This window comes from Python bivittatus, unplaced genomic scaffold (assembly GCF_059951505.1).
Source record: "Python bivittatus isolate LINGU-HERP-01145 unplaced genomic scaffold, Pbiv_v1 ctg000850_np1212, whole genome shotgun sequence".
Taxonomy (NCBI): domain Eukaryota; kingdom Metazoa; phylum Chordata; class Lepidosauria; order Squamata; family Pythonidae; genus Python; species Python bivittatus.
The window spans coordinates 15,475,847-15,490,217 of NW_028277112.1; the positions used below are offsets into that span (position 1 = coordinate 15,475,847).

General features: G+C 37.0%; 1 protein-coding gene across 1 annotated transcript in view; it reads left to right on the plus strand.

Moving 5' to 3' along the window:
- Nucleotides 1-14,371, plus strand: part of RGMB (repulsive guidance molecule BMP co-receptor b) — a 36,161-nt gene that overhangs the window by 11,724 nt on the left and 10,066 nt on the right. The window contains exon 4 of the mRNA XM_088130291.1: nt 3,149-3,657. Coding sequence (XP_087986417.1) covers nt 3,149-3,657 — 509 coding nt within the window. The remainder of the gene's footprint in view (nt 1-3,148; nt 3,658-14,371) is intronic.

Here is a 14,371-nt window from a genome sequence, read left to right on the forward strand (position 1 = left end):
CTTCCAACAAGCAGAATCAATGGGGAAGTCAGCAGTAAGTCACAAGTCGCAGTCACATGACATTGCACTTAATGGCCACAGGTGATTCGTTTAATGACTGCAATGGAACTGACACCGTAAGTTGGGCATGGTCACGTGATGTTTCACTTAACAACCAGGTTGCTTAGTGATGTAATTATCGGTCCCAATTGCGGTTGTTAAGTGAGTACTACCTGTACTTAAACCCAAGCAACAACCGTTCCCAAAATTATATAATAATTCTACTCCCATGGGCATTTCTGAGTTTAATCTGAGTTTGGAAACAATCACATGACTAGGGAAACCACAATTAAAAGTGGGGGGAATAGAAGTAGTAGGTGAATCAAGGGTCAAGGGAATTAGAGGAAATAGCTGAATTGAAAATAACATTGCTATCTTTGACCTGAGCCATCTTTGTTCAGTGCGCGTGTGTTCTCTCATGAGTATGTCCAAACTAGTCTTTAATATTTTGATTACAGTTTGGAAATAAACCTAATGTAAACATAATGAATTTTTCAATTTGTAAATATACTTAAAGCAACTCAACCCCAAATCAGTGCAGTACTCTTTTTGTAAGCTGCTGCATGGATCGCACATGATGTCATCAGAAGACCTATTAAATGAAGATCATTATACAGTATTCCTTTGATCATTTGTCTAGTCTGGGTAGCTATAAACTCCAAAACTGTTTTTGCATCATTACTGAATATTTCTTAGTAAATAGGCATATTGGTCAAATCTTTATTATGGTCATAGACCAGCATAAAGGCATAAGCTTAATACAGTTGGATTTTTTCTAGGCAGCATAATTAATACTGTTTTGGAAAATGGAAAGGCTTTGCATGCATGGAATATTGTTTTAGACTCTACAGAAGTCTCATGAAGGGAGTGCTAGATCATATAAAGAGATTATCTGTTCTGGATATTTGAAACTGCATTTTTATGATTGGCTGGAAACATGTAAAAAAAAAACGTGGACTATTTAAGGGGGGTGTAGCATCCTTGGTACATAGATTCACAATGATTCTTAATCAGAGAGCTTTACCCTAAAATATGAGAAAATAAACTTAGCAAACAATGTATTTTGTCATCTCTGTCCTTTCTCTCTTCCCATCCCCTTCAATATTTCGGTTCTCACTCCACTGCAAGCTCCATCATAAGCTTATTAAAAATAAATTAATTAGACTTTGTTGTCTATACAAATGTGGATAATGCAGATAATATGGATGGTAATTCACACTGTAATTGGACAAGGCAGGAGCTTAGACCAAGAAAATGTAGGCCAAAGTGAATTCTTACTTTTTAACTTAAATATTGTACTGTAAATGTTATCAAAATAAGATATTAAAGATAGTTACTGAAATGTCATGAGTGTGTGATAGAAAGGTGTTAAGTTGCCTGAAGCCTGTTGGTTTAGAATTGGTACTGAAGTTCTCTTAGGAAAGGAACGCCTGCCAGCTGGAGTTGAGCAAGTTTTTACTTCTGCTTTTTTCCAGGGCAATGTTCTGAATTTCCTCCCATTGACTTTCTCAACATAAATTTCCCCCTGACATTTGTAGAAAGAGTGCTTAATTTGGGGACCCAAATATATCCTTACTGTTCTTACTAATGTTTTAAGAGTCCCCCTTTTAAGACATTACTAAGATCAGTAAGATACTACTCTTGAGTAAATTTGATAAACATTCATTGCTGATTGGAAATTATTTGAATTAAAATAAAATATTTCTGGATTTGGGGAAACTGGAGAGATGCCCTTCAGTAGTCTGTTGTGCTAGGGCACTGCACAAATAGCAGGCTTTAGCTGAGTGTGTGTGTGTGTTAATGAATGATGTACAGAGAGGTTGGAATTTTTAAAAAAAAAATAGGGAGGAGTCTTTTTTACTGGCATTGTTTGAATATTTTTGTAAATCAGACAACTAGAAGCTGATAACATCTGGTATTTTTAATTAATTTTTAAAATGTGAATTGAATTGTAAATATATTGCTTGCCTCCCATGGCTCTGTCTTTTCCCTCAATCTACCAGCCATAGCTGCACTTTGTTAGATTTCACAGTTAACAAATGCTAAGTGTAGCTTAACATGATTATGGGACTGTGGAAGATGGGGATAAAACCCTATTTCTCTGCAAACAGATCACATACTCTGAAAAGGAAAGAAATCAAAACTGAGTTTAGAATCTACCTTTTTCTCAATCTTCCAAAAGTGTAATTCTGCATTCAGTGTTTATTGTATAGAACTTGTGCTGATCATGTGTGATTGGGATGTAGTGAAGTAGCACAGAATCCTACAAATTTTAGTGTTTTCAAATAATAAAGTTAGTTTTAAAAGATCAGACTAGATTGTGTGTTGATAAAACTGTAGATCTTTACTTCTCTTCTAAGCTTGCTTTCATGTCCCCCCTCCCAATCTCTTTTATTCCGGATACTTTTCTTTCCCCCTTTGCAATCACCCTCTATAATTTTTGCAAGAGAAGTTCCATGCTCTCTTAGAGAGAGAGAGGGGGAGAGGGAGGGGGGGAGAGAGAAAGGGAGAGGGGGGAGAGGGAGGGAGAGAGAGAGAGAGAGAGAGAGAGAGAGAGAGAGAGAGGGAGTTATTCTACATCTGCAGTTAGTGCCTGCATTACAAAATGTTTGGGAACAGTGAGATGCTGTATGAGGTTTTTAACAAACAAAATACGTCTCAATATAGTATACTGTACTCTTGTTTACTAAGAAACATATGTGGTAGGAAACTGATTCCAATCAGACATATTCAAGATCAAACTGAAAATCACTCTAGATTTTCTGACTACCCATCAGTCAGAAGGTTTACTGATCATAGATTAAGGATGTAGTCCTACATATCCTTAATTAAGAATAACTTCTTCAGTAATCAGTAGGATGTATTTTTGAGTAACCATAAGTAGGGTAAGGCTGCCCTTTTTGAATGTGTTATGGTGGAATACAAATGCTTATTGCTACAATATATCTATATGTACTTAAGGTCCTACATGGATAATGATGATGGTTTATTAAATTTATATGCCACTTGACTCATAGTGATTCTTTATTATCTTAGTGGTTTCAGGTCTCCTCCTGAAGTAGTTAATTATACCAAATGCTAACATTTCCCTGTTCAATCTTTTGCTTAGGCGATTGTCAGCTGCAGACACCATGTCGAATTCAGAAGTGCACTACGGACTTTGTATCGCTAACATCTCACCTAAACTCTGCCATTGATGGCTTTGATGTGGAGTTCTGCAAAGCCCTCCGGGCCTATTCTGCTTGTACCTATCGCAATTCCAAAGTCTGCCGTGGCAACCTGGTCTATCATTCTGCTGTGTTGGGGATTGGTGATCTCATGAGCCAGAGAAACTGTTCTAAGGATGGTCCAACATCCTCTACTAACCCTGAAGTTACTCATGATCCTTGCAATTACAGTAGCCGTCAGGGAACCAGAGATCATCATGGAGGAGAGCAGATTCCCCCTACTTACTTTTTCTGTGGCTTGTTTGGAGATCCTCATCTACGGACCTTTAAGGATCATTTTCAGACATGCAAAGTGGAAGGGGCTTGGCCGCTCATAGACAACAACTACTTATCAGTGCAGGTAACAAATGTTCCTGTGGTCCCAGGATCCAGTGCTACTGCAACAAATAAGGTATGTTTGGTCTCAGAAGCACAAACATATTTTCAAGATTAACATTTTTTTTCATAATTCCTAAAAGTAGTAACTGTTGTGGGGTACAGTCCACAGTCAGTGAGAAAATGAGCTTGATTCTCAGCAAGTAAAGAAGCCATGGTTGGCCAGCTTTCAGTTGCAGCTTCCAACTGGTTTCAAACACTTGATCCTAAAAAGTTTGTTCTTGAGGTGAAGTGAACTGGGTGCATACAGTTTTGATGATGAAAATAAGAATGATTGGATTTGAGTGCTTGGTGTTTTGTGCTGGCTTTCGGAATTTCCATGGACAACATTTTGGTGGTCAAGATCTACTCACATTTTGGAGAAGGGTGTGATAGGAGGGAAAGTGATACAGAGTGGATGGTCCATGTCATGTATATGGGTAGGACATGGATTTTTTTGAGAAGTGGAGAGGGATGGTTTTCAGAATAAATGCCTAAATTTATTTTATGGCTTACATAACAGTATTTATATGTTTCCTGTCTCAGAATTGTAGAAAACACTGCTCTTCATTATGGCAGTATTAGAGAGTATCCAGGAAATACAAAAAGGAGCCTTCTGCGGTTCTGAGGTTGCAAGTTACCCATTCCTGCTCTAGGCAATAAGTACTAAATCAATGTTGGCACAGTAGTGAGTGGAATGGGACATATACCAAAATCAATCAAACCATACTATGATTTAGCAAGGTGGGTAAAGCCAGGCAGCTTGTAGTTTTGGTGAATGAATAAAAAGGCTTGAGAAACTGACCTACTGAGCAGTGGATAACCTGTTTATGGTGAGTTCTCTTACAGCCACAATGTGGCTTTAAAATTGCATTTCTTCTTTGCCTGGCCCATAAACTTGGGGAGAATGCTATGTTCTTCCTTTTAATAACAGCAACAACCTGAACACTCCCCCCCACCCCCAATTCTCTGTACTAAGGGATGATTGAAACTGCCTTTAACCTTTCCAAGGAAATTAAAATAAGTAGAAGCAACTAATGAAGTTTGTGTGTTAAATTGGCTGGGGAGGGGATTCCACTACTGAATGTCTAAAAGAGGTATCTTGGTGTTGGTGGGTCATTTGGAAACTTTGGAGGTCTTGAGGTTTTACTTCCAGTATCATGTAATTCAGTTTTTGTCAGAATATGGGTGGAGATTTTTTGCTTTAAATTGCAACAATGTCTTTTAAAGGTTAATGTTCGATCCAGTGTAATGCCAAGGTAACATGGTTTCTATCAATGTACCAGGCTCATTCCATCCCAGATAATATCAAGCCTACATCTGGCCTGCCTGTTTTTAAGATGGAATACACAGGCATTAGTTTTTGATGGATTAGGTTTTAGTCTTGTTATAGTATTCTGACATATTCTTAAGGGCCAGAGTAAGCCTAACTTCCACCTCCTCGAAGTTGGCTCCCTGAGCAGTAAGTGCCAAGTCATTAGCATAGATGAAAGACAATGTATCAGGACCAACAGGCTGATCATTGGTATATATATTATAAATAACGGGGGCGAGAACGCTCCCCTGTGGAAGACCTTGTTGCTGGGATCTCCACTGGCTCTTTTTTCCCTGAAAGCCGACGAAAAATTGATTTTCAAGTATTGCCTCAATATATTTAGTCAGAGCAAGATCATCTGTGATATTATATAAGTTCAAGAGAAGCTTCCTGTGATTAACCGTGTTGTAGGCTGCAGATAAATCCACAAAAGCAACTCCCGTAATTAGACCCAATTGAAATCCATTTGCTATGTGCTGAATGAGTTTAAGTATCTGGCCTGTGCAGGACTTCCCTGGCCAGAAACCAGCTTGTTGGGGAATGAGAGTTGGTTCAATATGCAGGAAATACATTATTTGAAACCCTTGATTTCTGTGCTTAAAATTGCATTTTTCAATACATGAGATACAGAAGTCTTCTGTCCTTGGGTCATTATTTGCTTTTGTGCAAGCCTTAACACTAATCTAGTAATAGCAAGCATGAGACAGCCAAATTTTAGGTAGACAGTTTTACATAAAATGCTAAACCATATTGGTTTGTTTTTTACTTACTTATTCTGCTACAATAACCATTATGGTCCTACTCCTTTCTAGGGATTTGCACATCATATTAAACCAAATGAAACCTATAACCTTGATGACTTGGTATTACAATTTCTCTACAAATACACATGTATTAAGTAAAAATAACATTACATATATTTAACTTATGTTTGTAATGGAAGATTATATATTGGAAGTTCAGGTTTATTCATCATTCTTAAGCCATAATGGATAATTTTGATTTTAATTTAACACTGCTTGTGAACTCAGATAGTTGTGTCTTACCCAGTGATCCATAGTTAAACATACCATTGTTTAACTTGTTATATCTTAAGTTAATGCCTTGGTTCACCCAATATGCTAAGCCATAATGTGGGTTGTTTAGTTTTGGCTTGAGTCTTGTGAAAAACTATCAACTGTAACTATAAACCATTGTACTTTGTAAACCATAATGGCTTTGTATTATGTGTGAATCCAGTCAAAGTTCATTTGGCAAACCATGATTCAGCACTATAACCATGAGTTCATTATCAGTATATGAATACTAGCACTATGGAGGATAGAATTAGCTCAATGCCTTTTCAGAGGGGGATCCATATAATTCCCTGTTTTTGGCAAGTTATTCAGTTTACTGTTGAGTTTCTGCAGCAGGATTTTAGCAGTGTTGCTTCTGAAACTGACAGCAAAGTGTTGAAGGAAAATACACTTACTGCTGCAATCTTAAACCTGCTTAGCCAGAAAAAGCTTTGTTGAAATCATCTGGATGGCACTATGTAGGGCTGAACTGTTCCATTCTGTCTTGATGTACAGCACAACTGCATAAAGGGCCACAGTACTTTTGTCATGATGCACATAGAAAACTCTGGAGCTTGCAGTATGAAGTTGCCTTTGTCATTTGACACCTACCCTGGGCACCTCTGAAGAGAGCATTTCAAACAGTGTCCCTCTCTTGAAATGCTAAAGCAGGCATGGCTTTTTGAAGCCTCTCCCTGGTTGTTTGTGTATGTGTGTGCATTCACAGCTACTTCAGTGGCATGTCCTGCTGAAGTATGTGATATAATACACACATGTAGAGAAATGGGCAACTATTGGAACAGCCACGTGGATTTTCTAGAGTCTGCTTTAACGTTTTGGGGAGGGCTGCTAACATGTTTGTCTTTTCCTGATTGAATGCCTGTGCTCGTTTTATGTATTCTTTAGGTAGGGGCAGTACAGGTAAGTCCCTGGATTAAGAATACCAGGTTTAAGGATGACCCATAGTTAAGAATGGAGCCTATTGTAGCAAAATACACAATGATTTCAGTTAAATACATAATGGTTCGAGTTAATTACACAATAATACTGTTCCAGCTTACATACAAATTTGACTTAGAATAGAATACTTTATTGTCATTTCACCATACACTACACACCAAGTGCATAATAAAATGAAATTCCGTCGCAATTGACTCCCAATTAGACCTGACTAAATACAATTTAAAATACCATGGTAACTATACAATGTACATTTTTACCATCTGGCAGCAGATTACATTTTGCATTCTGTAAAAACAAAAAAGCATTTAATGAACATTCAAAAGTCTAATAGACTTAAGGACAGACCTTGGGAACGGAACTTGTTCTTAAACTGGGGACTACCTGTAATTCATACAGAGCCATTGTGGTGGTGTGGTTAAACTGTTGGATTGGCATTGGGGAGACTGAGGTCTGTCCTCAGCCACAGAAGCTGAGGGGTGAGTTTAGGCCAGTCACTATATCTCAGCCCAAGATACCTCACTGATGGAGAAAAGATGTAATGTAATGCAATATACACATGCACACACTGCCTTTAGCTTCCCAACAAATGGCAGGTTATAAATCAATTAAATATATGAATAAATAAATTGTCCTCTAGGGATATAATACATAATAGAAAGAAGAAAGTTTCTCTCTTTAAATTAGAGTTTTGTTTTCTGTTTTTAAACTGGCAGTAGTTAATATACCTTTTCTAATGCTCTTTTCTTTTTTGCAGTTAATAGAATTTTAAATAGGAACATGTAAACACTGCCTAGGACTAATAAAGTTCAAATGTCCTAGTTATGTACACATTAGCAAAAGAGCCACAGAAAGTTTAGTATGTTTTCTGGCATAACTTAAGGTGCTCTATTTTTTAATGTAGAGTCCAAAGCTGCATAACTTAACCCCTACCATTCTGAGCATTACTGATTCATACTTTGGTTTTTTTGTTCTCTTTGACCTGAACTGAAGTAGGCAATGCTTCCCATGGATTTTGGGCAAAGGTTAACCTGGATATAAAACTGCTGGCTTGGTTCACTTTAAGCTGGCTGAGTATGAGTAGTGGCTCCTCAGCCTGATATTTTGCACATGCATTATTTATTTATCACATTTATACTTGCTGCAGTTGTGAGGTTCTTGGTGATTATTCAGATTGCAAGTCCCAGAATTTCATAGCCAACCTGGCTGTGATCATGTGTGGGCAAAACACTTACACTTCACTCCTTGATAAGTGAAGAAATGTACATTTGATCTAGAACTGGATAATGTTTCATTGAAGAAAGCTGCTCTATAGGAAATGGTCCTGGGCTAAAGAATGTGAGCCACTAGAAATAAGGTATTGATGCAAAGGGAGATGTGCTACTTTCATACATTTATAGGTAAGCCATAAGGATCTCTTAAAATGTATTGAGAAAATAGGGGAAAAAAGGATATCATAGATTGCTTATCCTTTCAGTTGTTTATCTGCAAAGAATATTTCTCATGTGGTGTATGATGTGTTACACCTGTTCACATGCCTCTGAATATGTATTAATCCAACATATGTAATTCAACTGACATGCCTAAACAAGGCCATAAGAGAGATACTCATATGTCACTTTTTAATGTATAAATTTAACAGCCACAAAGTTTTAGAACTGTGTTCAATAAGTCCCCCCCCCCCATGGGGACCAGGTGCACAACAAATGGATGGACAGACAAAATAATTTATCTTTGAAATGGCAACTCCAGCTGAAACATAAGAGATGTACAAACCTGGGTTGCAGCTCAGGGAAGATTGTGGACAATGGCAATTGCTGTCTATCAAATTTATCTGAAGCAATGCCAGATTGAGAAGGCTGTTACTGATCTAGGTTTAAGGCCTTCCAAGCTTGGTCTCCCATTGCTCCAAAGATCAAACTGTTGCAGTGATCACTAGAGATGAGTTTTAGGACACTTACTATATCAGATAGAGAGCTCAGGGTTCTTATCACTGTGACTCTGAATGGACTGATTGCCTTACAGTGGGGATAGGATCTCTCCTGGAATTCCCCAGAACGTGTAGCAAACAATAAAAGGGAAATGGTGGTAGAACTTTCCTAATTGATGAATCAGCATTTCAGAATTGTCTTTATTTACTTTGTTAGTTTAGTGTTGGCTTCACTTTCTGCAACTAATAAGAATATTGTATAGTGTGTCTTGAATTGCTGGCTTTGTAACTGCTATTGGTAGAAACTTGTTCCTCTTCATATTTTCCCACTTTTTCTCATGGACTTTGAGTCTTTCATCTCAGGTATAATTGAATAAAGTTAACCATCATTCCCTTCAGTCGCGTTTGCCCTTTAAAAACACTTAGAAAGCCAGTATCTTTTACAAACCTCCTGTGGCTGAAAATGCAGGAAGTATAAATAATGACAGGTGTACCATTCATGATCTGAAACTGCCTGTTCAGCAGTCTGCCTTGCTGTGTGTTGAGAATATATACAGATATGCCAGCTAGACAGACCTGTTCCTGAATTGCATTCTGTTGGCCATGTCAGGTCAATTACAAAACATGGAACAGTAAAATACACAGTGTGTGATTGAACACAATTGGGAAATGTTTTATGCATTGAAACGAATTGCATACTTTGTGTACATTTTCTTCCTTTTGTCATTCCATTCTTTAGTGATAGACTAATGCAGTTTGCAACTGTTTCTCTATAGATCTAAAATGAAATCGGTCTGTTTCTAGATTGTGGACAGTAGTTTAAGGACTTGGAGAACTTTGACAACATTCAAGTATAAGCAGAAAATGAAATGCTATTTGAGGGTCAAGAAACTTCCAGAATGGCCCGGTATTCAGTTGTGCATTACAGTGAGGCAATGGAAGTAAATGCAGTTTTCCTTTCTAAACGCCCTCCTGTAGCTGAGTGTACCTTAAGCAGATAAGGACCTTTTACTCAGGAAACGTGAAGCAGAAATCTTACTTGTGTCTAGCCCATATTATTTATCTGATTATTTTAAATTGGCAGAATCAAAGTTTTTATTTAAAAGAGAAAAATTACATTATACTATAGTAGCTTTCTTTAGAGAATGCATTGTTTCTAAAATTAGTGTGTAACATAATGTATAAATAGAATCTTAGATTAAATTCTTCAAACCTATTTTCCCTAAAGAGACTCTCCCTAGAAATGTAACTGTTTATAGTAGTGTATAACAAACTATAAAGAACTTTTTTCACATGTTAAAATTAGTGTTTCATATTTTTTCTGGAACTTTTTTCTAAAAATAAAAGAAAAAAATATGAAGTCAGTAAGTAATTAAAAATATAAAGGAAGCTCGTGCTGTTGAATTGGCATGTCTTTAAGATTCTAATAAAGATAATTTCTTAATTACGTTTTGAATTTATGTATAATATGACATGCTTTTAAACTTCTTGTGAGGATGGGGCAAATATTTCAGTTTTTTGCCCCTGGCTACTGGAATATTTTATATATTTATACAACAATATAATTAATATCAAATTCAGTTCTTTGTCAATTTATATTTCTGAATAATATTCTTATCCTCATTTTTTCCCACATACCCACACACTGATTCTCAATTGCTCTCAGGAATTAGAACCATGATTAATAAATATAAAATGATAGTATGCTAAAAGTTATGCTTTTGTAATTCTGAACCGCCATGGTTGAATTTAACGAAGGAATAAAAATGGGTCAGTGTAGGTTTGCAGGTTGTCATTTACTTGCTGTGTTGAGAATCTTGTCAAGAGGACCAAGCAAGGAAAACTTGTGCAAATTGGATGTTAGTTGATTCTTTCAAGGTTATCTCTCTGCAGCTGTACATATTACAGGGGTGATACTGAAGGATGCATAACCTCAACACAGAATATTTTTAATAGAACACTGCCTTTTTTGAAGTGGGAACTGTGCAGGCAGAGATGTTGTAGCGCTCTGGTTATCATAGGCAGTCAAGAGCTGAGCGTCAGGAAAGCAGGGGGAACTGTTATGATGGAGTTCTGAGTTTTGTGAGCCATTTTTGTTCAATTTAACTGCATAAGTTGCTATACACTTGCAAACGACCCCTTAGTTGTCTTCAAGCATAGACTAAACATTTAGAGAAAGGGAAGTTGTGCTGTACCCCTGGTCTTGTCACTGATACAATACAGGCCATAGGCTTCTAGTGCAGTATCTACAAGAGCTGTTCTCATGTGAATATATTGTTGGCATTTCACATAATTAGGACAGTTGCATGGTAAAAATCCATCAGATGTGGCCCTGAATTAATATATATCAAAAAGACATGTTTATATTATGTAAAACAGGATGATATCTTTTTTACATATAGGGTGAAATCATTTGAGGTGTTTTAGAAGATCTTAGTGAAGAATTACAGTCTCCGTTTATTAGTAAGGGGGTGAGATGCAGGTACATTCCTTAATGCCACCTAGTGAGTTTGGACTTCAGCCTTATGCGTTAAGTGTAGAATGCAAACATTGTATTGCAGATTATCCCTGGAGGCCTAGAATTTAGCAGGTGTACCTTACTGGTGAGCTGCAGAATCAATTGGAAGAGAAGTATTAAAAATGAATGAATAGAAGCAAAGTAGTTTAGGAAGGGAGTTGGCAGGAGGGGAGGTGAAATGTTTAACAAAAGCATTGATGTTTTAAATGCACAGCAATATCATCTATTAATAATAAATGGTGTGGTATAGAGCAAATGTGCCAGAGTAAGTTATTGCAGTTTATGGATTAGGTCAGAGAAACAAGTAAGCAATGCAGATGGTGTTTGGAGGTTCAGAGACTTTCATAAAGTATTTCATGAACATGCTTAGAGGGTGAGGGGGTATATACCGAAAGATTTCATTTCAAGAAACCTTTAAGGGAGGAATAGTTGACACAGCAACCCAACATGCAGCTAGATGGGATCATTCTCTGGGGGAAAATCACCTGAGTTCTGGTAATATTAGTGTCCATGAAGAAATATATTTGCTGTACTTCTGTAACACTTTTGCAGTAATGTGCAATATATGTGCATATGTAACTCTGCCTCGAGTTGGGTTGATTGACAATTGGCAATTTTAAAAGAACATTACAAACCTATATGTGTTTACTCTGAAGTTAAATCTCATTGAATTTACTGATTTGGATTCCCAGATAAATGAGTATAAAATTGCAATTCAAGAGTAGTAAATTCTGTCTTTTCACAGCAAAGGACCAAATAGTAAGCTTGTTAACTGACCCATTTTACATCTCCACAGGTGAAGAATGCCTTCTTGTCATGTACAGAGTCAGATTACCCTATCTTCTCTCTCTGCTTGAGATTAAAAAAATATATTTGTATAAAGACAGAGTAGCAGTCTGTGGAAGGAGGCTGGGTGAAGAATCAGCAGCTTCATGTTGAAGATCTCTAAAAAGTTTGAGAAGCCCAGGAAATCAAAGTAGAGGACCATTTACTTCAGAAAATCTTCTCTTTCTATACAAATAGATAAATGCATATAGCCAGGAATTTGCGCTGGCTTTTTATTCCTGTTTCTTGAGTTGTGCTCCCATTTTTTTTATTTATCTACACAAACTACAAAATGAGATGTTTGATTTTAGCTTTTATACATATCTCAGGTTATTTATTTTTTCTTTAAAGAATTGGGATCGGAAATACTTTAAACTTCCTACTTGTGACCTGTCTAATATTTGGACAGAGGGCTCTTCATTTATAGCAGACCAGCAGCAGTGTATGGTGCCTCTGAAATATTGTATCTTCTTTTGGATTATTTTTTTAAATTAACTTGCAAATTACTGTATTACCATGAAAACAAAGTTTGACTCTGTTTATCTCCTGTGACATTGATTATCGCCCAAGAGGGGAAGGAAGAGTTGACTCCTCTAATCACCATAGCTCAATACTATGTGGTCAGAAGATGACACTATCTAAATTATCTCAGTTTTTGCATTTTTATTCCTTCATCCATAGAAAGGCAGTATAGCATGTGAGGGCCCTATGCCTGTCACATATTGGGGTTATTCAGGCACCCTCTGAAAGATAGGTGGTGATAGCAGAAACTACCAAGCTGCTTGTCCAAAGCAAGAGGCAGGACCAGGGTGAGATGACCCGGAGGGTTTCTGGGGGAGATTTAGGACCTCCAGCCTTTTATCTTGCAGGCCCCTGCAGTTGGTATAAACTCACATTAATTTTACAAATGCTTGGGAGAGTGTGTGGTATTTTCTCTTAACATCAGGTAGTTCTAAGTTTAGTTTCTCATGTTTTCCCAAGCATGATCATGGAACAAATCCTGATAGAAAAGAAGCAAAGGTTAGTTGAGAAAGGCTGAGAGGCTGATATCTTCCTGGTCTTCTGATATTCTAGTTTTACATAATTTAAGGCCCTCCAGATATCTTGGTATAAGTTCTCATAATTCCAGACACCAAAGGCAAATCGTTTTAAATGCAGTGGATAATCAAAGTCCACATTGGGAGCAGTTAGTATAATAATGAGTACTTGCTGAAACATTATCTTAGATGTCAACAATATTTATGTTTTAATCATTCAAGTTTGTTTTTATTAAACTCTTTTAATTCTGGAACTGCTTTGTTGTAGGCAGAGGAATGCACTTCTTGAAAGGAAGGTGGTCATACTGCCTTTCACGCATGTATGTGTAGCTGTGATTGTACTTTGTAAATGGATGTCACTTGGCACACATTATTTCTATGGCAGAGGTTCTCAACCTGCCATCTCTGAGATTTGATTTCAACTCTTCCCATCCTCCCCTCCCCTTCTGGGTTTAGCTTTACTCACTGAGAAGTTTTAACATGCCAGGAATCCTTGAAGTGTGGAAGCTCTGTAGCTGCTCTCATTGGTGTCAAAGTGTAACCCTTACCTGATTATGTGGTGAAGAAATTATTTGGGACACAGTAGAACTCAAATGATTGAAAATTAGTTTCTTCTATTAAATGTAGTGGTTGATATTACTATTATTGCTTTCATGAAAAAAGTAAAAGTAAATGTACTAATATTATGACTTTTAACATGGGGATTATTGGATTCTTTGTTGAAACAGGCTCCAACAGAACATAAAATTGACAGCTTCTGTTTGTTCAGCAAGCTAGTTAAAATGTTTGGAAAAGATACATTTTTACATGAATGCTTCTATGAAGAACATTTTTTGTTCTTGCCATCGCAGGAAAAAAATTTAAATCTATTTTTTATTTTTTTTAAGCCCATCACAGTTTTTCCCAGTTGCTTATTTTGTAATCTTCCTCCTTCCTGTACCTTTGCCAATACTGAAGACTGTAGATGAGGCCATGGAAAGGGTGTTCAGCTGGAAACATTACATTGCAATATATTGCCACCTCTTTGTAATATCACATCCCTTAATTAGCAATCCCTTGTTATAAAATCTTGGGAATGTTTATTGAATTGTAATAGGCATCGTGTGGCCTT